This window comes from Phyllobates terribilis, unplaced genomic scaffold, assembly GCF_046119375.1.
Source record: "Phyllobates terribilis strain yellow unplaced genomic scaffold, ASM4611937v1 Scaffold_47__1_contigs__length_9908305, whole genome shotgun sequence".
Taxonomy (NCBI): domain Eukaryota; kingdom Metazoa; phylum Chordata; class Amphibia; order Anura; family Dendrobatidae; genus Phyllobates; species Phyllobates terribilis.
Window position 1 is genome coordinate 7,786,489 of NW_027362807.1, and position 26,757 is coordinate 7,813,245.

The following is a 26,757-nucleotide window of genomic DNA, read 5'->3' on the forward strand; positions in this document are numbered from 1 at the left end:
CTGTGCTAGACGAGGTCCAGCCTCGCCCAGCTGCAATCAATGCTGCTGTAGTGGGACTCCTTCAAATGCCTGCCGGTCTGTTAGGGAAGTGTCGGTGAAAGCATTTCATGCAGACTAACAGAGCGGATCGTGGTATTTGGAGTTTCAGAGCTAAGTGTATTTGGAGTGTTTTTTCCCTTCCTCGCTTTATCATTTATCTCCTTTCCCGTTGGTGTTCCCTCTGTTGTAGTTGTGTAGTTTTTGTATGCAAGGTGGTTTTGGTTTTACCCTTGTACTGTCTCGTTCGTCTAAGTACTGAGTGTGAGCATATTATTACCTGTCCCCTTTTGTTGTGATCAGGGGTCCTTCTCAGGACTAGATTACTGAGGTGCAGGGATCCTCAGGAGGTAGGGGTTACGCTGGCGGCCTGGACCTCTGTACCTTTAACAGTACCTCCAGGTAGAGGGATTAGTCAGGGCCCCAGCTTAGGGTCAGCTTAGGCCCCCTACCTCCAGTACACAGAGACAGCGTGACATTTTCACCGACCACTTAGATTTTCTCCAACTACCATGGATCCAGTAGCCGGTCTAGCTCGGCAGTTGCAGAGTTTGTCCATGGAGCTGGCGGACGTTAGGTCCAAGGTTTTATATCCTCAGGAGCAAGCCGGACCAGAACCTAAAGTAGCTCTCCCTGACAGGTTCACTGGGGGGCGGGACAAGTTTTTTGTTTTCCGGGAGGCATGCAAGTTGTACTTTCGGCTGCGGCCTCGGTCATCGGGGAGTGAAGAACAAAGGGTGGGAATTGTCATCTCGCTCCTACAAGGGGACCCACAATCTTGGGCGTTCTCTCTTCCCCCGGGCTCCCCGGCTCTCCAGTCAGTGGATAGTTTTTTTGCTGCTCTGGGTCTTGTATATGATGACCCGTATCGGATCTCCCTTGCTGAATCTAAGTTACGTAGGATCCAGCAGGGAGATCGTCCGGCGGAGGAATTCTGTTCGGAGTTCCGTAGGTGGGCCACTGACACCCAGTGGAATGACCCGGCTCTTAGGAGCCAGTTTTGTCAAGGTTTATCCGACAAATTACAGGATGTGTTGGCACAGTATGACTCTCCCGCGTCACTGGAAGCCGCTATGGCCCTTGCTATTCGCATTGACAGACGGCTTCGGGAGAGGTGCGGGATAACTCCACCCCCTGTGATGACTCCACCTCCTACAAGGTCCCCTCATATGGTGGTTCCCCTGGTCAGTCCAGAGGAGCCTATGCAATTAGGAGGGACATCATTTCGGGGGAGGGGACCGGTGGTGCGCCATAAGACAGGAAGGTGTTTCTTCTGCGGGAGAAAGGGACATTTTATTGGGGGGTGTCCATCCCGTCCCTTGCAGAGTGAAGAGTCGTCGGAAATCTGTTGATCCCAGGTTGTGTGGTGGACGGCAATCTGGGAGTAGGTATTTCGTCCCTAGGTTCGTCTCAGTTTCTCGTACCGGCGGAGGTGGTGGTGGGTACGAGAACTGAGAGGATATCTGTTCTTCTGGATAGTGGGGCCGGGGCTAATCTGGTGGACGCTCGGTTTGCCCGGGTTCAAGGTATGCGATTGAGTGAGTTGGCTAAACCCATCCCCATATTCTCGATCGATGCCAGGCCTCTTGGTCAGGGAAGTTTTTTGCAAGCTGTGCATAACGTAAAACTTCAAGTGGGGGCGATACATAAAGAACTGTTGTCTTGCTACGTGTTGGAGGGTCTTCCCACTCCTATAGTGTTGGGCCTTCCTTGGTTAACTAAGCATAACCCGGTTATTAATTGGCAATCCAGAGAGATAAGCCAATGGAGTAAATTCTGTAATAAAAACTGCATGAATACGGTCATCGGTGCGGTTACTCCTAGGGTCTTACCTCCATTTCTGGTGGACTTTGAGGATGTATTCTCGGAGAAAGGGTGTCAGGAACTACCTCCTCATCGCGAGTATGACTGTTCTGTAAAACTGTTCCCTGAGGCCAAGTTACCTAAAGCTAGGTTGTATAATATAACCTTTCTGGTCCTGAGAGGCAGGCCATGAAGGATTATATTTCAGAAAGTCTGGCTAAGGGGCATATTAGACCTTCATCTTCACCAGTGGCCGCGGGGTTCTTCTTTGTTAAGAAGAAAAATGGAGGCCTACGCCCTTGCCTGGATTTCCATGAACTTAATCGGATTACGGTCCGAGATCCGTATCCGCTCCCACTTATTCCCGATCTCTTTAATCAGATCGTGGGCGCCAAATGGTTCTCTAAGTTGGATCTCAGGGGGGCGTACAATCTGATTAGGATGAAGGAGGGGGATGAGTGGAAGACGGCGTTTAACACTCCGGAGGGGCATTATGAGAACCTTGTCATGCCATTCGGTCTGACTAATGCCCCGGCGGTGTTCCAACACTTTGTTAATGACATTTTTCGCCGCCTGGTGGGACAGTTTGTTGTCATATATCTGGATGATATCTTAATTTACTGGCCGGATCTGGTGTCTCATCAGGAGCACGTTAGGCAGGTGTTACAGATCTTGCGGGATAATAAACTGTATGCCAAATGGGAAAAGTGTGTGTTCGCTGTACAGGAACTCCAGTTTTTAGGCTTCCTGGTTTCAGCGTCCAGTTTTCGTATGGACCCTGGGAAAGTGCGGGCAGTTCTTGAGTGGGATCGGCCAGAGAATCTTAAGGCACTACAACGTTTCCTGGGGTTTGCTAATTATTACCGGAAGTTCATTCGTAATTTCTCGTCCATGGTTAAGCCTCTCACAGACATGACTAAAAAGGGGACGGATTTTTCTAGGTGGTCTGACAAGGCTTGTCAAGCATTCTCCTCCTTGAAAAAATGTTTTGCCTCGGCACGCATACTCATTCAACCTGATGCGCCACAGCCATTCATTGTAGAGGTAGACGCTTCCGAGGTAGGGGTGGGAGCAGTATTGTCACAAGGTTCGTCCCCTGGTAAGTGGCATCCGTGCGCCTTTTTCTCTAAAAAATTGTCGTCCGCTGAGAGGAATTACGATGTCTGCAATAGGGAACTCTTGGCCATTAAGTTAGCTTTTGAGGAGTGGCGCCATTTTTTAGAGGGGGCAGTCCATCTGGTCATCGTCATCACCGATCACAAGAACCTGCTATATCTGGAGTCCGCGAAACGTCTGAATCCCAGACAAGCTAGGTGGTCATTGTTTTTTACCAAGTTTAATTTTGTCGTTACATATCGTCCTGGGTCAAAAAATGTAAAGGCGGATGCCTTATCTCGTAGTTTCCCTGGGGCCGGGAATACGGACGACCCGATTCCTATCCTTCAGGAGGGGGTGGTGGTTTCGGCAGTATGCTCTGAGCTTGAGGAGGAGGTATTGGAGGCTCAGAGGGAAGCCCCTGTTGCACCTCCAGGGAGACTGTTTGTTCCAGATCAGTTGCGACAAAAGGTGATCGAGGCACACCATAACTCAGTTTTTGCAGGACACCTGGGGAGTAAAGCAACTGTGGATCTCCTCTCGCGTCGGTTTTGGTGGCCTAACTTACATAAGGAGGTGGTAACTTTTGTTGCGTCCTGTGGGGTTTGTGCGCGCTCTAAGACCTCACATACCCGTCTGTCTGGGGCCCTCTTACCTTTGAAGATCCCGGAGCGTCCTTGGACTCATCTGTCTATGGACTTTATTACGGACCTCCCTCCGTCTTCGGGTAAAACGGTCATACTCGTTGTAGTGGACAGGTTCAGCAAGATGGCACATTTTATCGCTCTTCCTGCTCTTCCTAATGCTAAAACTCTTGCGCAGGTGTTCATTGGGGAGATTGTGAGGCTTCAAGGGGTACCCTCCGAGGTGGTGTCAGATCGGGGGTCTCAGTTTGTGTCCAAATTCTGGAAGGCGTTGTGTACACGGCGGGGGATGCATTTATCGTTCTCATCGGCTTTTCATCCTCAGACCAATGGTCAGACGGAACGTATGAACCAGAGCTTGGAGACATATCTCCAGTGTTTTGTGTCAGAGAACCAGGAGGACTGGGCTTCTTTCTTACCTCTGACAGAGTTTGCTCTTAATAATAGGCGGAGCGAGTCCACTGGTAAGTCCCCGTTTTTTGGGGCATATGGATTTCACCCCCAGTTTTGTACTTTCAGTAGGGGGGGCTCTTCGGGGGTTCCTGAGGAGGAACGATTTTCCTCATCACTCGCTTCAGTATGGAGAGGGGTGCTGAAGAATCTGAATACTATGGGGAACCGATACAAACGTATGGCTGATAGGAGGAGAGTGTCTGGTCCGGACCTTAGTGTGAACGATCGGGTATGGTTGTCTACCAGGAATATAACACTTAAGGTTCCCTCCTGGAAACTGGGTCCCAGGTTCATCGGGCCGTACAGGATCAGTTCTATAATTAATCCGGTGGCATTCCGTCTTGACCTCCCCCCTACGTTTAAAATTCACAACGTGTTCCACAGATCGTTGCTTAAGAGGTATGTGGCGCCGGTGGTACCGTCACCTTTACCTCCCCCTCCAGTGGTGGTCTATGGTAACTTGGAGTTCCAGGTATCGAGGGTCATCGATTCACGCTTTAATCGCCGGTCCCTTCAGTACCTGGTTCATTGGAAGGGGTATGGTCCTGAGGAGAGGATGTAGGTTCCTGCGTCGGATATTAACGCAGACCGATTAGTTCGGGCCTTCCACACGACTCACCCGGATAAACCTGGCCCTGAGGGTCCGGAGGCCCCTCGTAGAAGGGGGGGTACTGTCACGGGTGTGTCGCCACGAAGATCGTCACGATTACACAGCCTGACTTCTCGCAGCTGAGTTTTTGGTGCTTTGTGTTTTTCGGCAGTGAGGGAGTTAACTCTCTCTCTGTGCTAGACGAGGTCCAGCCTCGCCCAGCTGCAATCAATGCTGCTGTAGTGGGACTCCTTCAAATGCCTGCCGGTCTGTTAGGGAAGTGTCGGTGAAAGCATTTCATGCAGACTAACAGAGCGGATCGTGGTATTTGGAGTTTCAGAGCTAAGTGTATTTGGAGTGTTTTTTCCCTTCCTCGCTTTATCATTTATCTCCTTTCCCGTTGGTGTTCCCTCTGTTGTAGTTGTGTAGTTTTTGTATGCAAGGTGGTTTTGGTTTTACCCTTGTACTGTCTCGTTCGTCTAAGTACTGAGTGTGGGCATATTATTACCTGTCCCCTTTTGTTGTGATCAGGGGTCCTTCTCAGGACTAGATTACTGAGGTGCAGGGATCCTCAGGAGGTAGGGGTTACGCTGGCGGCCTGGACCTCTGTACCTTTAACAGTACCTCCAGGTAGAGGGATTAGTCAGGGCCCCAGCTTAGGGTCAGCTTAGGCCCCCTACCTCCAGTACACAGAGACAGCGTGACAATATGTCCCAAAGCAACCTATGAATTGGAACAATACAGGGCAAAGTGCAATAGTATATGACTACATCAAAATAGATGAGGTGGTTTAAAAATAGTATTCAGCAGATGATTATGCTGCTAATTAAAGTGATAGTGCTTTATTTCATTTTAAGATTAGTATCCAGGTCTAAATAAACTAATGAATAGACTGGATAACACTGAGGAAAAGCACGGTGGAATATATGAATCCTAGATTATGTAGGCAAGATCAAGAGGGAGTCTAGGAGGAGGGTGGGGGAGCATTTGGGCGATATACACCATGGTCGGACACCACTTTAGCGAGACACATGAACAGTGTACATCGAGGTGAAACCGGAGGTGGTTAAACCCAATGTGAGAGGAGGTGATCACAATAGATGTATCCTCAAAAAGGAAAGTGAGGGACTCAGTGAGCAAATTTCCTATGCCTGTTTTGTATAAATACTACAGCCCCGTTCTGGATTACATTATATACTCTACCCATTGCTACTCCGATCTCTGAACTACGGGCATGCGCAGTCACGGGTACGAGTGGCACATAGGCCATCAGTTTATCTGACGTTTCAGTTTAAAGCATGTCACTTCCGGACATGCACACTAGGGGATGGACATATCCTATGACAATTCACCTCTAGGAAAGGGAATGGGTCTCCTAGTCTGGGAGGGGTTTTGGATGAATTGGGATATTTATACATGGACACCTGGCTATTAGGCACACTGTACTGAACATCATGAATTATCATCCCTGTATCAAGCCTACTGATGAAGCTGTTGGGGAAATGCATCAAGGCAGATTATTGAAACATTCTCTGATGAGTATCATACCCTTTCCTTTATATACATATATACCTTGAGACATACATTAAATAGGATATCAGTGTATTTTTTGATATACTGTATTTTTCAGACTAGAAGACGCACTTTTTTTCTCCAATGTTTTGGAGGAAAGTAAGGGGTGTGTTTTATAGTCCGGGTGTGGATGGTGGGATGGGGGAGAGCACCATGGGCGGGGGAGGGGGTCACAGGAGGCAGGAGCCGCCAGCTCCCGCTAACACTGTGCCTGCTGTTAAAGAAAATTAATATTCACTGCTCCCCACACCCATGAGAGTGGAGAGCAGTGAATATTCATTTTCCTTAATAGTCGACTCACTCTTTGGCCTCTTTCACTCTTCAGTGTCTCCGGCACGTGTGGTGACAGTTTCTACACTTCCCGGAGACACTTGCACACGTAGACCCATTAAAATGAATGGGTCTGCACAGGTCAGTATGTTTTCGTGGACCGTGTGTCCGTGGGCAAAACAAGCTGACGTGACATCCGTGTGTCATCAGTGTGACACGTACCAGCACCTGGGAATCAGTGGTACTGTTTGCACAGTTCCCAGGCGTCGGGTGCTGAAGGCATCTGTCACCATTATACCCTGCTTATGCTACGGTAAGCACCAGCAGGTTACAATGTTAACAGCTGTATTCAACCCTCGCCGCCTTCTGTAAGTGTAAAAATAAGAATAACATAAAAATACTTATACTGTCCCACACTGTAATCCATCTGACTGACAATTGTGCATCTGCGGTGGCTTAAAGCGACCACACACGTTGAGGAGCAGAGGAGAATGACTCGCTCCAGCGCTGAGCTCAGTGAGTGACAGGACACCGCTCACCGCTGATTCCCAGGCGCTGGTACAGTACCGACCAAAAGTTTGGACACACCTTCTCAATTAAAGATTTTTCTGTATTTTCATGACTATGAAAATTGTACATTCACACTGAAGGCATCAAAACTATGAATTAACACATTTGGAATTATATACTTAACAAAAAAGTGTGAAACAACTGAAAATATGTCTTGTATTCTAGGTTCTTCAATGTAGCCACCTTTTGCTTTGATACCTGCTTTGCACACTCTTGGCATTCTCTTGATGAGCTTCAAGAGGTAGTCACCGGAAATGGTCTTCCAACAATCTTGAAGGAGTTCCCAGAGATGCTTGGCACTTGTTGGCCCTTTTGCCTTCACTCTGCAGTCCAGCTCACCCCAAACCATCTCGATCGGGTTCAGGTCTGGTGACTGTGGAGGCCAGGTCATCTGGCATAGCACCCCATCACTCTCCTTCTTGGTCAAATAGCCCTTACACAGCCTGGAGGTTTGTTTGGGGTCATTTTCCTGTTGAAAAATAAATGATAGTCCAACTAAACGCAAACCGGATGGAATAGCATGCTGCTGCAAGATGCTGTGGTAGCCATGCTGGTTCAGTATGCCTTCAATTTTGAATAAATCCCCAACAGTGTCACCAGCAAAGCACCCCCACACCATCACACCTCCTCCTCCATGATTCACGGTGGGAACCCGGCATGTAGAGTCCATCCGTTCACCTTTTCTGCGTCGCACAAAGACACGGTGGTTGAAACCAAAGATATCAAATTTGGACTCATCAGACCAAAGCACAGATTTCCACTGGTCTAATGTCCATTCCTTGTGTTCTTTAGCCCAAACAAGTCTCTTCTGCTTGTTGCCTGTCCTTAGCAGTGGTTTCCTAGCAGCTATTTTACCATGAAGGCCTGCTGCACAAAGTCTCCTCTTAACAGTTGTTGAAGAGATGTGTCTGCTGCTTGAACTCTGTGTGACATTGACCTGGTCTCTAATCTGAGCTGCTGTTAACATGCGATTTCTGAGGCTGGTGACTCTGATAAACTTATCCTCAGAAGCAGAGGTGACTCTTGGTCTTTCTTTCCTGGGGCGGTCCTCATGTGAGCCAGTTTCTTTGTAGTGCTTGATGGTTTTTTTACTGCACTTGGGGACACTTTCAAAGTTTGCCCAATTTTTCGCACCGACTGACCTTCATTTTTTAAAGTAATGATGGCCACTCGTTTTTCTTTACTTAGCTGCTTTCTTCTTGCTATAATACAAATTCTAACAGTCTATTCAGTAGGACTATCAGCTGTGTATCCACCAGACTTCTGCACAACACAACTGATGTTCCCAACCCTATTTATAAGGCAGGAAATCCCACTTACTAAACCTTACAGGGCACACCTGTGAAGTAAAAACCATTTCCGATGACTACCTCTTGAAGCTCATCAAGAGAATGCAAAGAGTGTGCAAAGCTGTCATCAAAGCAAAAGGTGGCTACTTTGAAGAACCTAGAATATAAGACATATTTTCAGTTGTTTCACACATTTTTGTTAAGTATATAATTCCACATGTGTTATTTCATAGTTTTGATGCCTTCAGTGTGAATGTACAATTTTCATAGTCATGAAAATACAGAAAAATCTTTAAATGAGAAGGTGTGTCCAAACTTTTGGTCTGTACTGTGTATGTATGTATATAATGTGTATATATATATATTTTTTTTTACAGATTTTTATTGATCATATTAGAATTGTACATACATATCGTGCAAGACAAGTTTGTTTTGCATCAGGTTGGAGATGACTATGGAATTGCACCCAATTCCACAAATTATATACTATTATCCAAATGATCAAAGGTTCATTATTATGCCATCAAGTTTGGTAGAGTTGATAATCAGAATTATACTATATCAAATAATAAAGGAGATTATTTATGAAAAATTCTAAAGTGACTAGTGCATCAAATAGATAACAATTGAGCATATCATTAAAAATAAGAAATAAACGATACAACAAAGATGCCACCTATAAAGTACTCTTGTGCTATATTTCGATATGAAATTGATATGACAAGATTGATATATTATTAATTACTAGAGCTGAGCGATTGTTTTGATGTTCGGGATCGGCGAATAAACCCGTAACATTAAAAAAATGTTCCTGCTCCCGATCAGCTACTACCCCCATCATCCGGCGCCTTCTGTCATTGTAGACGAGCGCCGCTGATAGGAGAAGTAATATCTCATCAGCGTGCTGTGAAAGTAAAATTAAAAAAAGTTAAAATTATTTAAATAAAAATTCTAAACACATATACTCACCTATCACTTACCTGCACCTTGACCCCGATGTTCTCGTCCCCTGTAAAAAATAAAAAAACACCATATACTCTCTTTACAGATAATTCTCGAAGCCCATCATCACCTGCAATAAAGGTAAAATAATAAACCAACCTCAATCTCACCTGTCTGCCACAGTCCATATAGCGAGGGTCCCACGACGATCTCAGTGATAGACCAGCCACATCCCGAGATATTTATACTCTCCAATCTGCGTTCTTTTTTTAAAGCTACATACAAATGTGCTCACCATCTTTTTATACTGATAGTCACCAATAACCTTTCATAAAAATATCACATGACCCGGAACAATTTACATACAGAATTATTAAAAAAAATGTCACATGATCCGAGGCAATTTACATATGATTATTTATACAAAAAACATACAACGTATATTAAAAAACTCTTTCAATACAATGTTTTTAGAACAGACTAAATTATCCTTTAATAATGGAACATTATTTCTCTTCGCATGTTTAGTCCATTTGGATGGCATGTATTTAGGTGGAACATCAAATATGTCTCCCAATCTAGTAGGCGTTCTTCAAATCACCTCCTCTGGGATTGGGAAAGATTTTTTCTCAATACCATACATAAAGCTGAGAGATATCTTTGCTATGGATCTGAATAAAGTGTCTGGAAGCATAAGAAACATTTCTATTAGATTCATTCACATTGAATATATCAGCTATATGTTCTGCTCTGCGTTTTTTCAATTTTCTTACAGTACACCCCACATACAATTTACTGCACGCTTTGCATTCAGTTATATATACAACATGATTACTGTTGCAATATTTATGCAGCTGTGAACGTTAAACTGATGCGTATTCTCCTTATTGGAGAAATTTTTTGAGACCTGAACTAAATTACTCATGCCACAGCCATTCTGTCCACATTTAAAAAATCTTTTGTAATTTAGCCATGCATGTCTTTGTCTCACAGTATTAGATCTCTTTGGGGATAAAATGTCTCTTTGCCACAATTGAACACCCTGACTTCAGAATCTCAGATATGACACGGTCATCATGCAATATGGGCAAATATTTATTATTTTTTTAATCTGATTTCATTATCTTTTTTTCATCAGTTTTACTCAGAAACATCAGTTAGTTTTTCTCTGTCTCTTGTAGCTACGATCCTTGAAGCTCTGTCCAGAGTCCAGGGTGGGTAACCTCTCCTAATTAGTTTATCCCGACAAGTAGTGATTTCACTTTCTAGTTGTCAGCTTTACTGCAGTTACGCTTTATCCTGGTATACTCCCCCACTGGGATGGCTTTTATGGTGTGACTGCGGTCGACTGCTTGCAGCATGCAGTATCGTATTTCCTGAGCGGGGTTTAGAAAATGATGAAGTAGCTATACTTCCATTTCCCCCCTCCAGTCTGAGGTCCAAGAATGGAATTACAGTGGGGTGAGTATTGTATGTGAATGACAAATTAAAATCATTAAGATACTGTACAAATTCCAGTATGGCAGATATATTGCCCCTCCATATGAAGATCAAATCATCGATGTATCTGCCATACCAGAACAGACAATTCACATAAGGATTCGCAGAAGTATACCAACATTTATGCTCCCAGAAGGACATTATTAAGTTTTATGAGCGACGGGGAGTATTTAGCTCCCATGGAGACCCCCTTGCACAGAAGGAAAAAAACCTGCTTGTACATAAAAAAATTATTAGTTATTAAAAATTGCACCAACAAGACAATATATTCACATAGATCAGAAGAATAAGCGCTGAATTTAATTAGATGATACTTTAGCATTTGGATAACAATATTATAAGGAATGCAAGTATACAATGACACTACATCGCAGCTAAGCCACGTGTAGTTAGGCTGCCATTCCATTTTAGATACCTGATTTAAGACATCCCTGGAGTCCTTTAAAAATCCTGCAGTTCTTTGAACTAATGGCTGCAACAAATTATCCTTCCAATCCCCTATTAATTCAGTAACTGAGTTTATACCCGATACTATGAGTCTCATCGGGGGAGGAATTATATTTTTATGTATTTTTGGCAGACCATATAAACCTGGCAACATAGGTTGCTCCACAATTAAGTAATCTCTTTCTTATTCAGTTATAACTTCTAGGGTAAAACCCTCTTGAATAATAGAATGGGTATCTATAACTAGCTTTGATAAGGGATTATTTAGGACTTTTTTATATGTTGTATTATCTGATAGCATTTGTAAATCATACATCTCTGCTTCCATTAACTGCTTCACGACCTCCCACTTGTAAGGCGGCGGTGTTCACACCGTGCAGTAACTGAGGCAGTGACCCAAGCAAGTCCAACATAGGCAGATTTTATTCAGCACTCACGGGTAAAACCGAAAGTCCTCCGGTTCGCAGCCGGGCTAACATAAGTCCATAAATAACGGTTGCCATGGGCAACGGCTGCGCCGGGCTGCTCAGAGCCTGACGGGTGCAGAACCTTTCCAGGCGTAGGTTCAACTACACACAGGCCCGCCGAGATTTCCTGCTATCCTCCTAGCTGGTCCCAACACTGAACAACACTAATCCTTAATGCAGGGTTTTTAAAGGACCCATGGCAAGAGCCACTGGAAAACCCGGGTTGGAGTGAGGAAGCCGCCCCACTGCCTTCCTGTAGCCTCCTCCAAGAAATGAATATGCCTTAGCCAGATAGCCTGACCAGGTCAATGCTCACCTTCATTCCTGCATTGCAGCCGCAGGTGTGTCTGTGACTGCAATGCACTTCAATAGTTTTAATAGGTCTCTATACACATATATATACCGTCCCTTGTATACGATCCCCATCACTGCCTCACACACTGTACATAAACGTCGGTGCTGGCTGGTCTCTGTGCAGCGCCGACGTTTATGAACAGTCGGCGGCCTCACAGCGCTCAGGAACCCCAGGGTCCTGCAAGCGCTGCAGTTGCGGTGCAGGGCAACAGCTCTGACAGGTAACATCATCGGGACCTGATTGGATCAGGTCCCAATGATGTTAACCCTTTGCTATCTTCTAGATGCCGCGATCCATAGCGATCACGGCATTTAGGAGATAGTAAGAGGAGAGGGGGTCATCCACTCACCTTTCCGACGGCCCCCGTGATAGGACCTGGCGTTGTCATGGCAGCAGGAGGTCATATTATGACTTCCCGGTCTGCCATGCTCGGTATCCTGCTAGAATCAGCCAGCAGCTGAGTCTAGCAGGAGATCTGACTGTGTAAAACTGTCTGCTCTGATGCAATGCAATACATGTCTATTGCATTGCATGAGACCAGTGATCAGAAAAATAAAAATTGAAGTTCCATACAGGGACTAAGTAAAAATGTAAAAAAAAAAAAAAAAAAGTATAAAAATGTTTTCAAACTGTTAAAAAAAAATCACAAAATAAAATAAATAAATAAACCAATAAATCAATATATTTATACAAATAAAAAAAGTACATAATTTGGTATCGCCGCGTCCGGAACAACCCGATCTATAAAACTGTCACACTAATTAACCCCTTCTGTAAACACCGTAAAAAATAAAAAAACAGAGCAAAGAGCTATGGTTTTTCATCATACCGTCAAACAAAAAGTGGAATACAATACGATCAAAAAGCTAAATGGAAATAAAAATGGTACCGCTAGAAACGTCATCTTGTCCTGCAAAAAAAAAAGCCGCCATACAGCTCCATCAGCCAAAATATAAAACAGTTATAGCTCTCAGAACAAAGCGATGCAAAAACAATTCTTTTATCTATAAAATAGTTTTTATTGTGTAAAAGCGCCAAAACATAAAAAAACTATATGTGTGGTATCGCTGTAAACATACTGACCTGAAGAATAAAACTGCCTTATCAATTTTAACACTTTCAGAACGATATTAAAAAACCCCTCAGAAAACAAATCCTGAATTGCTAGTTTTTGTTCATTCTACCTCCCAAAAACCAGAATAGAAAGCGATCAAAAAATGTCACATACCCAAAATTGGTACCAATAATAACGTCAACTCGTCCCGCAAAAAACAAGCCGTCACATGACTCTGTCGGCCAAAATATGGAAAAATTATAGCTCTCAAAATGTGGCGATGCAAAAACTAGATTTTGCAAAACAAAGCGTCTTTTAGTGTATGACAGCTGTCAATCATAAAAAAACTATATAAATCTGGTATCACTGTAATCGCACTGACCCGAAGAATAAAGTTGTCTAATCACTTATACCGCACGAGGAACGGCGTAAAAAATAAATAAAAACAATTCTTCATCTGCTGCTAATTTGTTCATTCTGCTTCCCAAAACAACGCAGTATGGAGCGGCTCACGTTTATTCTGCGCTAAGCGCTTACACCGGAGTTTCCGTGTAAATCTCTGAAATACATGATTCATACGGCACACCCGACGGAAGATTCCCTGTAATGAGGCAGATAGAGGCACCGTGGACACCGTCTAGCCTATCATCCCACGGTGTCTGTTTCTTTAGACATGCGTAAAAGTGTGGTTGGCCACAATTCTGTGCACCTCTGGAAAAAAAAGACACCGCTAAACAGAGCCAAGACTGAGTCCTGAGTAACTGCTGCCTCACTATAGTGAATGGATCCCTCTGGGGTTTCATCTGAATTACATCACTTGTAGATTTAGATGGAAACCCCGATGTAAGTGCTCAGCGTAGAGAGCCGGATAAACGTTATGTAAAATGTTCCCAATAAAAACTTCAACTCAATCCACAAAAAAAGCAAGTCCCCACTCAGGTCTGTCATCTAACGAAAATATAAAGGACTTTCAAGTTACTGGTAGCAAAAATGCTCTTTAAAAGCGAAATGGCCCTTGCCCCCAAAAGAAATTCAGAAAATTCTGTGCTCCCAAGTCCAAATGCTCCCCTCCCTTCTGAGTCCCACGATGTGCCTAAACTATATTTAGGGTCCACATGTTTGGCATTCCTGTAGCGATGAGAGCCCGCCTAATTTACAGGTGCATCTCTCCAGAAGCATGAGCTGGGCACAACATACTGGTCACTACAACGTACTAGTCACTATAACGTACTAGTCACTATAACGGCAGTTTGAAATTTTCACTCAGCAACATCCACTGCTGCTTGTTTCTGGAAAACACCCATGAAGTGAAAATTGTCACTACACCTGTATGTAAATTCCCAAAGGGGTATAATTTCCAAAATGGGGTCACTTGAGGGGGGATTCTGCTCTTCTAGCACTTAGGGGCTCTGTATGGAGTCCTCAAACTATTCTACAATAATTTGTTCTCCAGGAGTCAAATAGCACTCCCTCCCTCCTGGGTCTTGCCGTATGGCTAGGCGGTACTGTACAGCCACATATGGGGTATTGCCACGTTTAGAAGAAATTGTGTGACACATTTTGACACCATTTTTACCCATTCCCCTGTGTGAAAATATAAAATCTGAGGCTAAAACTATTTTTTTGTGGTAAAAATGTAATTCTTTTTTCCTCACTGCCCAATGGTATAAATTTCTGTCACGTGATGTAAATATGATCACTGCACCCCTAGTTGAATTCATTGAGAGGTGTAGTTTGTAAAATTGAGTAATTTATGGGGGGGGCTCTGTTGTTCTATGTACTTAAGAGAAGCTGTGTAACATTTTCTCTTATTACCCCTTTTGAAAACTGCAAACTTGTGGTCAAAGCAACATTTTAATGGAAAAAAATAGCAATATTTAATTTACTCAGCCCAATGTTATATAAGTTTGTGTATCGCCTGAGGGTTAAAAAAAATACTCACTACTCCCCTAGATTAATTCCTTGAGAGGTGTAGTTTACAAAATGGTGTCACTTGTGGGGGTTTCTGCTGTTTTGGTATGTTAGCGACTCTTCAAATGTGACATGGTGTCTGCAACCTCTTCCAATCCCTGCCGTTAGCTAAAGCAGTAGTTTTCCTCCACATATGGGGTATCGGCTTACTTAATTGCACAACAAACTGCATGGTGCAATTTCTCCTGTTACCCTTATGAAAATGTAAAATTGGGGGCTGAAAAACATTTTTGTGGGAAAAATGTGAAAATTGCATTTTTACGGCTTAATGTTATAAACTTCTGTAAAGCACCTGGGGGTTTAAGGTGCTCACCACACATCTAGATAAGTTCCCTGAGGGGTCTAGTTTCCAAAATGGTGTCACTTGTAGGGGTTTCCACTGTTTAAGCACATCAGGGGCTCCCCAAACGCGAGATGGTGTCCACTAATTATTTAAGCAAATTTTACATTCCTAAAGTCAAATGGTGCTCCTTCCCTTCCGAGCCCTGCCGTGCACCCCCACAGTAGTTTTCCCTCACATATGGGGTATCAGCCTGCTCAGGAGAAATTGCACAACATATTTTGTAGTCCATTTTATCCTGTTACCCTTCCGAAAATAAAAAAAAAATTGGTCTAAAGTAAAATTTTTGTGAAAAAAAGTTAAATGTTCATTGTTTACTTCCACATTCCAAAAATTCCCGTGAATCACCTGAAGGGTTAATAAACTTATGGAATGTGGTTTTGAGCCCCTTGAGGAGTGCAGTTTTTAGAATGGTGTCACATTGGGGTATTTTCTGTCATAAAGGCCCCTCAAAGTCACTTTAAATAAAATGTGGTCCCTAAAAAATGGTTTTGTAAATTTTGTTGGATAAATAAGAAATCGCTGGTCAACTTTTAACCCCTATAACTTCCTAACAAAAAAAAAAATTTGGTTCCAAAATTGTGCTCATGTAAAGTAGACATGTTAGAAATGTTAACTATTTTGTGTGACATATCTCTCTGACTTAAGAGCATAAAAATTTGAAGTTTGAAAATTGTGAAATTTTCAAAATTTTTGCCATGCCAAATTTCCGATTTTTTTTCACAAAGTAAAGCAAGTCATATCGAAGAAATTTTACCACTATCATGAAGTACAATATGTCACAAAAAAAACAATCTCAAAATCAGTGGGATCCGCTGAAGCGTTCCAGAGTTATTACCTCATAAAGTGACAGTGGTCAGAATTTAAAAAATTGGCCCGGTCACGAAGGCGAAAGCAGGCTCTGGCGCAAAAGGGTTAATACTAATACTCCTCCCTTGTCTGACATTCTTTCATACATTTTAATTCTTGAAGGGCAATCTGTTTTTTCTTGGTCACATTTGACTTGGCACTCCCCATATTCTGAGATGAATGCAACACCTTTAACTCTCGCTGCACAGCATCCTGAAAAATATCCATTGAATCAGATCTGGACTGAATAGGATAAAATCCTAAAAATTTGACTTTGGTTTCTTTGGATATGGGTCACACTGACTAAGAACATCTGAGTTCGAAACATGTTATTGTGACTCCTAAGTCCCATTGTCTTGTTTTAACTTTTTCACAATAAATGGAGTTTTAACTTTTTTCACATTACCTGGATTTCATGCTGGATTTTTCGCCCTTCTGTAGAGTGGGTACGGAAAGTATTCAGACCCCTTTAAATTTTTCACTCTTTGTTTCATTGCAGCCATTTGGTAAATTCTAAAAAGTTCATTTTTTCTCATTGAAGTACACTCTGCACCCCATCTTGACTGAAAAAAAAACAGAAATGTAGACATTTTTGCAAATTTATTAAAAATGAAAAACTGAAATATCACATGGTCATAAGCATTCAGACCCTTTGCTCAGTATTGAGTAGAAGCACCCTTTTGAGCTAGTACAGCCATGAGTCTTCTTGGGATTGATGCAACAAGTTTTTCACACCTGGATTTGGGGATCCTCTGCCATTCTTCCTTGCAGATCCTCTCCAGTTCTGTCAGGTTGGATGGTGAACGTTGGTGGACAGCCATTTTCAGTTCTCTCCAGAGATGCTCAATTTAGGTCAGGGCTCTGGCTGGGCCAGTCAAGAATGGTCACAGAGTTGTTCTGAAGCCACTTCTTTTGTTATTTTAGCTATGTGCTTAGGGTCATTGTCTTGGTGGAAGGTGAACTTTCCACCAAGTCTGAGGTCCAGAGCACTCTGGAAGAGGTTTTCATCCAGGATATCTCTGTACTTGGCCTCATTCATGTTCCCTTCAATTGCAACCAGTCGTCCTGTCCCTGCAGCTGAAAAACACCCCTATTGCATGATGCTGCCACCGCCATGTTTCACTGTTGGTATTGTATTGGGCAGGTGATGAGCAGTGCCTGGTTTTCTCCACACATACCGCTTAGAATTATCACCAAAAAGTTCTATCCTCATCTCCTCAGACTAGAGAATTTTATATCTCATAGTCTGGGAGTCCTTCTTGTGTTTTTGAGCAAACTCTATGCAGGCTTTCATATGTCTTGCCCTGAGGAGAGGCTTCCGTTGGGCCACTCTGCCATAAAGGCCCGACTGGTGGAGGGCTGCAGTGATAGTTAACTTTGTGGACCTTTCTCCACTTCTCTTCTTTACCTCTCTCACCAAGGCTCTTCTCCCATGATTGCTCAGTTTGGCTGGACGGCCAGGTCTAGGAAGACTTCTGGTGGTCCCAAACTTCTTCCATTTACGGATTATGGAGGTCATTGTGCTCTTGGGAACCTTGAGTAAAGCAGAAATTCTTTTGTAACCTTGGCCAGATCTGTGCCTTGCCACAATTCTGTCTCTGAGCTCCTTGTGCAGTTCCTTTGAGCTTATGATTCTCATTTGGTCTGACATGCACTGTGAGCTGTGAGGTCTTATATTGACAGGTGTGTGCTTTTCCGAATAAAGTCCTATCAGTTTAATTAATCATAGCTGGACTCCAATGAAGGAGTAGAACCATCTCAAGAAGGATCAGAAGGAAATGGACAGCATGTGACTTAAATATGAGTGTCTGAGCAAAGGTTCTGAATACTTATGACCATGTGATATTTCAGTTTTTCTTTAATAAATTTACAAACATTTCTACATTTCTGGGTTTTTTTCAATCAAGATGGGGTGCAGAGTGTACTTTAATGAGAAAAAAATGAATTTTTTAGAATTTACCAAATGGCTGCAATGAAACAGAGTGAAAAAAGTAAAGGAGTCTGAATACTTTCCATACCCACTGTATATATACAGTGGGGAAAAAAAGTATTTAGTCAGCCACCAATTGTGCAAGTTCTCCCACTTAAAAAGATGAGAGAGTCCTGTAATTGACTTCATAGGTAGACCTCAACTTTGAGAGACAAAATGAGAAAACAAATCCTGAAAATCACATTGTCTGATTTGGAAAGAAATTACCCCAAATCAGACAATGACCCCAAACACACCTCCAGGCTGTGTAAGGGCTATTTGACCAAGAAGGAGAGTGATGGGGTGCTACGCCAGATGACCTGGCCTCCACAGTCACCAGACCTGAACCCAATCGAGATGGTTTGGGGTGAGCTGGACCGCAGAGTGAAAGCAAAGGGGCCAACAAGTGCTAAGCATCTCTGGGAACTCCTTCAAGATTGTTGGAAGACCATTTCCGGTGACTACCTCTTGAAGCTCATCAAGAGAATGCCAAGAGTGTGCAAAGCAATCATCAAAGCAAAAGGTGGCTACTTTGAAGAAGCAAGAATATAAGACATATTTTCAGTTGTTTCACACTTTTTTGTTAAGTATATAATTCCACATGTGTTAATTCATAGTTTTGATGCCTTCAGTGTGAATGTACAATTTTCAAAGTCATGAAAATACAGAAAAATCTTTAAATGAGAAGGTGTGTCCAAACTTTTGGTCTGTACTGTATATCAGACCTGAATCCGATTGAGCACATCTGGGACATCATGTCTCGCTCCATCCACCAAGGTCACGTTGCACCACAGACTGTCCAGAAGTTGGCGGATGCTTTAGTCCAGGTCTGAGAGGAGATCCCACAGGAGACCATCTGCAACCTCATCAGGAGCATGCCCAGGCGTTGTAGGGAGATCATACAGGCACGTGGAGGCCACACACAATACTGAGCCTCATTTTGACTTGTTTTAAGGACATTACATCAAAGTTGGATCAGCCTGTAGTGTGTTTTTCCTCTTTAATTTTGGTGGTGACTCCAAATCCAGGCCTCCATTGGTTAATAAATTTGATTTCCATTGATGATTTTTTTGTGTGATTTTGCTGTCAGCACATTCAACTTTGTACAGAACAAAGTATTCAATGAAAATATTTCATTCATTCAGATCTAGGATGTGTTATTTGAGTGTTCCCTTTATTTTTTTGAACAGTGTATATAGGTTTTATTACTAGATGTAAAGAAGAAAACTAAATACTGTAAAATAATAAATCTCCTCATGTTTTCCCTGATTATCTCCAGTACTTGTATTATTACACAGGATTTTTATGATGTTACATAGCTTCATTGTCTTCTCGTTCAGGTCTCTACAATATCGGATCCTCTCAGTGAAGATCTTCTATATAAGAGAATTTTCCTTATTGAACCATCAAAGATGAAAATGGACATAGACAAGATGGCGGAGAGGATATTACACCTCACCCTAGAGATCCTCTTCCGGCTTACTGGAGAGGTGAGAGATTCTGATGATGTCACATTACATCATTCTTATCTATGGGAATAACAGATGGACAGAACTGGAGAGGTGAGGACTCTGGAAATGTCTGTAGTTAGATTTATTAATGTGTCTCTCCATAACCAGGATTACACAGTAGTGAAGAAGACCTCTAGTGAGCGCTGTCAGGACCCTATGTCTGGGGGATGGGGAAGACCCCTGAGCCCAATCACAGGGCCTCCACCTCACCCCCTGATACATGAGGACATCAATGACCAGAAGATCCTAGAACTCACCTACAAGATGATTGAGCTGCTGACTGGAGAGGTGACACTGCTGGGAATGAGGAATGCTGGGACATTATACAGTAACACTATGAAGGGATCGGGGGAATGACTGTATCATTGTATGTGTCAGGTTCCTATAAGATGTCAGGATGTCGCTGTCTATTTCTCCATGGAGGAGTGGGAATATTTAGAAGGACACAAAGATCTGTACAAGGACGTCATGATGGAGGTTCCCCAGCCCCTCACATCACCAGGTAATAGACAGGACTAAATACACACGGCCTATAATTATCTGTATGTAAAGAATGAATTCAGCCCCTGTATGTGTTTCCTCCAGATCTATCCAGTAAGAGGACAACACCAGAGAGATGTCCCCATCCTCTTCTTCCACAGGATTGTAAACAAGAAGATCCCAATGTTCCTCAGGATCATCAGGTAGATGGAGAGAAGGTGTCATGAGATCTCCCCTATGATGTGTAGGTCTTGTGTTCAGTCTTGTTTTATCCACCAGTATTATATGTTTTATACTTGTGTAATGAGAACGGTAGAGATGGCAGGATTAGAGCTGATCATAGATGTGACTTCTCTAACTGTCTGTGACTTTTACAATATTTGTTTCAGGGTGAAGATCTGACCCATATTAATACTACAGAGACATATGTGAGGGGTGATGAGTGGTGTAAAGAGATGATTTCTACAGATAACCTCCCAGGTGAGTAGTAACTAGTGTTGAGCGAGCACTAAAATGCTCGGGTGCTCGAAGTTCAGGCAGAGCTCACCGTGATACTCGGGTGCTCAACCTGAGCAACGAGCCGAATGTTAGTCTATGGGAGACCCGAGCATTTTTGCGGCGGCACCCGCGGCAGTCTGTAGAAAGCCTAAAAAGTGCCCAAAACGATAGTGACAGTGCTCAAATGACATGGGGACAGCATGAGGATCGCCCCAGGAAGCATTTCTGACCCCCAGGTCAGTGGTGTCAACAACGTGGTCAGAGGTATTAAGCCACTTTTACGGGCTCACAATAAAACGTTCAAAAACGAAACTGAAACGGTTTTCCTGTGAAATATGTTAAGGAACTTCCTTTCCAGGGTAAAGACTTGTGTATAAGGTAAAATAAATAACCAAAACCAAAAATATTCCTCCACACCTTGGGCTATGTTCACAAGTAGCATTTTTTATGCATTTTTGCACTTTTGTATTGCTTTCAACCATGACAAATGCATTCACCGGGAAATATAATTTTAACATTTTACAACCTTATCTGGCCATGTGCTGTGTGACACATGCATACAGTGCTGAAAAGACATGGGAACAGCATGGGGAAGACCCCTGGAGGCATCTCTGACACCCAGGTCACTGCCTAAAAGTGTGCCCATCAGAAGTGATCCTTGCCGCATCAGAAGATGCAGACTTGCAACTATCCCCGTGCAAGTCCTTGTCCCAGGGTAGTGTTCCATTGTACCTCCCCCATTCCTTGCAATGCAAGCGCAAGTATGCAGCCTGCCACCCACCCAGCCCCAGGCTGCAATACCATACTGTTTGCTTGCTTGCACTTCAAATTGGGCCTTTTAGGCATGTGGAGGCGGAATCTGGCCACCACTTCACGGCTGCGTCGGCGGCCTGGTATCCATACTCAGTCCCCAGCCGCCCGGCGGCCGGGTGTCCACTCTTGGTCCCCAGCCACCAGGGGGTGGCCGGGTGTCCATACTCTGTCCCCAGCCGCCCCGCGGCCGTATGTGTCCATACTCGGTCCCCAGCCGCCCTGCAGCCGGGTGTCCATACTCGGTCCCCCGCCGCCCCGCGGCCGGGTGCCCACACACGGTCCCCCACCCCCTGGGGGCGGCCGGGTGTCCAAAAACGGTCCCCAGCCACCCCTATTTGTCCCGGTGCTCCTTATACACAAGCGCGCATGCCAAAACATTACCTGTGCCATCCCCAGTGCATTTAGTGGGAAAGACAGCCTAACCCCAAACACGTGGACAAGTGAATGTGGCCAGGGATGGTCCATCTCACTGACGCCTTCACACTGGGTTAATATTGTGGAATCCAGGACACAGTTGGACACTGGGATGCAACACGTCCTCCAGATATAGAGGATTGCGGGTCCTGGGTCAATCAGGCTTCAACACAAAGTTCAGAAGGTAGACAGCAGCAGTGGTCGGCCTCCTACACCACGAGTAAATCATTCATGATCATGAGGCCATCCATCTCCTTAGCTTTCTGTTCCTTGGAATGCAAGCGCATGTATGTAGTAGCGGCTAGGCCTGAGGTGGTCAGCATTTTGGCGCATATCCTACCTCCTCCGAGGATTGCTGGATGTTTTCCTGCTACTATCCCAATTCTATGACTCCCATTAAAACAAAGCTTCAGGTGATGAATGATGGATGAGGTGGTGGCAAAGGAGAAAGAGCAGGAGGAACAGGGACCATTCACATTAATATTAGGCCAGTCAACAACACATGTCTAGTAGAATATGTTTCTGTACAAAAAGGAGCGGTTCGGCTACACAGTTATAGCCCATACAGTGAGTGCAATGCCTACCAAATATTTTGAGACACTCCAATGCCCCTTGGAAGTAACATGGAGGTTAGAGGGCCTTAACTAAACCGTTTTTTCCATTTATAGCAACTGGGTCTCCTGTACACTGTTGGCCTAAGCAGTGAATGGAAGGATTTCCAAAAATTATGAGGAACTTCAATGCCCCTGGAAACAGACGTGGATTACAGCGTACTCAAAACCTTCTACCCATTATTGGGGAGTGGGTCTCCCTTAGTTTTCGCCTATGCATTGAAAAGCAAAAGCTGACTAAAATTAGGAGGAAATGCAATGCCCGTTGGAAGAGTCAGTGGTGATTAGAGGTAATTAAAAACAACATTTCAATGCCCCTTGGAAGAGCTGTGGAGTTCAGAGTGGTTTAACAAGACGGTTTTAATGCCCCTTGAAAGAGACGTGGAGGTCACAGTAGCTTAACAAGATGGTTTTAATGCCCCTTGGAAGAGTGGTGGAGGTCGCAGTGGAATAAAAAGACAATATCAATGCCCCTTGGAAGAGACGTGGAGGTCACAGTAGCTTAACAAGACGGTTTTAATGCCCCTTGGAAGAGCTGTGGAGTTCAGAGTGGTCAGGCAGCGTAACATAAAGTCAGCCATGCGTGCCAGACTGCTAACAGGCAAGACTTCCGTGTCCTCACCAAGATGACGACTGACCATGCTCTCCTCCTCCTCCCCCCGTCCTCAGGCCACCCACCCTGAACCGACGGTATGACAGTTGGCTCCTGTTCTTCCTCCTCCTCCTCCTCTCCCTCATTGTCCCCCAATGCACGTTGGGATGAGATGAGGCTGGGCTGTGTGTAATCGACCGCTACGGCTTCTTGATCCATCTCATCATACTCTGGCTGCAATGCCTCCTCTTTAATTCTCTGCAGAGCACGTTGCAAAGGACAGACAAGTGGGATGCTGACGCTAATGATGGCGTCATCGCCACTCACCATCTTGGTGGACTCCTCAAAGTTTGTCAGGATGGTACATATGTCAGACATCCAGGTCCACTCCTGAGGTCTTATGTGTGGAGTCTGACCTGAAAATCGAAGGCCTTGTTGTGGCTGGTACTCCACAACTGCTCTGTTGTGCTCACAAATCCTTTGTAACATATGGAGGATGGAGTTCCAACGTGTGGGGACATCACACACCAAACGCTGCTGCAACACAGGGAAGCTGTAGCCGACTTCCGAAAGTGAGCTGACAGGAGGCGTACTTTGACGAGCAGATCTGGCAACTCGGGGTACGATTTAAGAAACCTCTGAACCACGAGGTTAAGCACATGAGCCAGGCATGTTACGTGTGTGATCTCGCCTCTCCTCAGAGCCGCCACCAGGTTACGGCCATTGTCACACACGACCATGCCTGGATGTAGGTTCAGCGGTCTCAGCCACAGATCTGCCTGCTCTTTCACAGCTATCCAGAACTCACAAGCAGTGTGAGGTTTATCACTTAAGCTTATGAGTTTCAGCACAGCCTGTTGCCACTTGGCAGAGGCAGTACTGCAGTGCTTCCAGCTTGTAACTGACGTGGTGATATCTTAGATGGAGGCTGAACATGAGGAGGAGGATGATACGCAGGAGATGTACACTGTGGGGGCAACTCTGACTGACATTGGGCCCACAATCCTCGGTGTGGGGAGGATGTGTTCCGTCCCAAGGTCCAACTGGGTCCCGGCTTCCACTATGTTTACCCAGTGTGCCGTCAGGGAGATGTACCATCCCTGGCCGCAAGCACTTGTCCACGTGTCCGTTGTCAGGTGGACTCTCCCAGTAACTGCGTTGTTGAGGGCACGGCAGATGTTTTGGGACATGAGCATGTGTAGTGCGGGGTTGGCACACCGGGCAAAATAGTGTCGGCTGGGGATCGAGTACCGAGGGACTGCCACCGCCATAAGGTTGCGGAAGGATTCCATCTCTACCAGCCTAAAAGGCAGCATTTACAGTGCAAGCAGTCGTGAAATGTGTGAATTTAGGACCGTGGCCTGTGGGGCGTTGGATGCGAATTTGTTCTTTCATTCAAAGGTTTGGGATATGGACAATTGAACGCTGCGGTGGGATGTGGACGTTGATGCTGTTTCTTGAGAAACTGCCATAACAAGTGAAGACTGAAAGGAGGGGGCATCTTTGCATGCAGTATGGACAGGGGATTGCCTTGCACGCACAACAGGGGGTTCTCTTACACGCACAACAGCGGAAAAAGCAGTGGTGACACCCGCTGACACTGGTCGTGGACCCTGGGGGTGCTTTGCTGACATGTGCCTGATCATGCTGGTGGTGGTCAGGCTGGTACTTTTGTTACCCCTGCTGATGCTGGCATGGCAGGTGGTACAAATGGCCTTTTTGGGGTTATTAGCAGAGTCTTTAAAAATCTTCCAGACTGTGGAAGACCTACCGGTTGTACTGGCAACGTCCCTCGTGTTGGTGTTACGGGGAACGGTTGCCCACCTTCTGTGTGTGGCCACCACACTGCTTCTTCCTGCCTGTTGGGGTACTCTGCCTCCATCCCCCTTGTGCTGCTGGCCTCGCTCTGCGTGTCCTCCTGCCACGTTGGGTCAGTTACTAGATCATCCACCACCTCCTCCTCTTCCACTTGCGCACCACGATCCTCCTCCTCCCTTCGTGGCAATTGTGTCTCGTCATCGTCCACCTCTTGTGACAAATTGCCAGTGTCGCCTTTCTGTGGCCGTAGCTGTTCAAATATTTGGGATCGCTACATGGGATCTCCTCTTCCACCACTTGAAGCGCAGCAGGCGAGGGGCACAAATATGGAAATGGACCAGTGAACAGCTCTTCAGAGTGTCCAACTGTGGGATCAGTTGCTGTCTGACGACACTCGGCATGGTGGGAGGAAGGAGCACCAGGGTGAGGAGGAGTATGCGGTCAAGACTCACTAAAACTTGACCGTGTGGAAGACAGACCGGAGGTGGTGGTGCCCAGGTAACTGGAAGTATTATCTGCTATCCAATTAATAACCTGTTCACACTCATCAGTTCGCAATACTGGTGTTGTGTGCTTCCCTAGTAATTCGGTCAAGAAGTGGGAGCGAGAAGATGTGGCTGTTGGTTGTGGCACATTTTCACCTTGGCCACGGCCCAGTCCTCTACACGCACCATCACCAGAACGTCCAGTTCCACGTCCCTTGCTACGCGCCTTGCCCATTGTAAATTAAGTAAAATAGCTTACACTCGCACTATCAATGGAAATAGGGTAATAAAAAGGAGAATAGAACCATGGAAGAGGAAAACCACAGTTCTATTTCTCTGGCCTACACCAGAATGTTTTAAACAGATATATTTGTGTCTGAACAGTCAGCAAGACACTATTACTGTTTTTTTTACGGAAAAAAAGGCAAAAAGCTGGATAATATAGAGATTTGAACCATGGAACTGCAAAACCACAGTTATAGTTATCTGGCCTACACCAGAATCTTTTAAACAGATATATTTGTGTCTGAACACTCACAGACACACTCTTTTTTTGGGGGGGGGGACACCAAAAGGTTAATAAGACGGGTATTTGTACAGTCTGACGGAGGGAAAAAAAAAAAAAAAAGAGGATTTAGATGAAAAAAAAAAGGATTTTTCCTGGCCCCCGAGACCTGGGACTAAGTCTAGCAATTTGAGCAGCAGCACACAGGACTGTAATGCAGTGTTTGTTGGTATAACTACTGCGTCTACTATACAGCCTGGCTGCCTGCCTGATATCTGGGATGGATATTAGTCCTGAGAAGGACTGTTTGTTTGATTTGGCAGGCTTTAGAGACCCTAAACTAAGTATTTTGCAGTATAAATCTCTCCCTAGCTCATCAGCACTCCCCCTACACTGTCTGATCCCGGGCGACTGTGTCCAAGATGGCGGCGCCCAGTTTTAAATACTCGAGGTGACGCTGTCACTGAGTCATTATCTCAGTAAATTAGAATACTTTATAACAACAGCTTGAAAAATGTTTTTAAAATCCGAAATGTTGGCCTACCGAAATGTATGTTTAGTAAATGCACGCAATACTTGGTCTGGGCTCCTTTTGCATCAATTACTGCATTAGTGCTGCACGGCATGGAGGCGATCAGCCTGTGGCACTGCTGAGGTGTTATGGAAGGCCAGGTTGCTTTGATAACAGCCTTCAGCTCGTCTTCATAGTTGGCTCTGGTGTCTCTCTTCTTTCTCTTGACAATACCCCATAGATTCGCTATGGGGTTAAGGTCAGGCGAGTTGCTGGACATTGATACTGTTGTTTTTAAACCAGG

At 44.6% G+C, this 26,757-nt stretch overlaps 1 protein-coding gene across 1 annotated transcript in view; it reads left to right on the top strand.

Moving 5' to 3' along the window:
• The first annotated feature begins 20,095 nt into the window (after positions 1-20,095).
• The window catches only part of LOC141191602 (uncharacterized), a 66,780-nt gene continuing 60,118 nt past the window's right edge, over positions 20,096-26,757 (top strand). The window contains exons 1-3 of the mRNA XM_073661532.1: positions 20,096-20,228; positions 20,312-20,409; positions 20,596-20,686. Of these exons, the coding sequence (XP_073517633.1) occupies positions 20,096-20,228; positions 20,312-20,409; positions 20,596-20,686 (322 nt within the window). The remainder of the gene's footprint in view (positions 20,229-20,311; positions 20,410-20,595; positions 20,687-26,757) is intronic.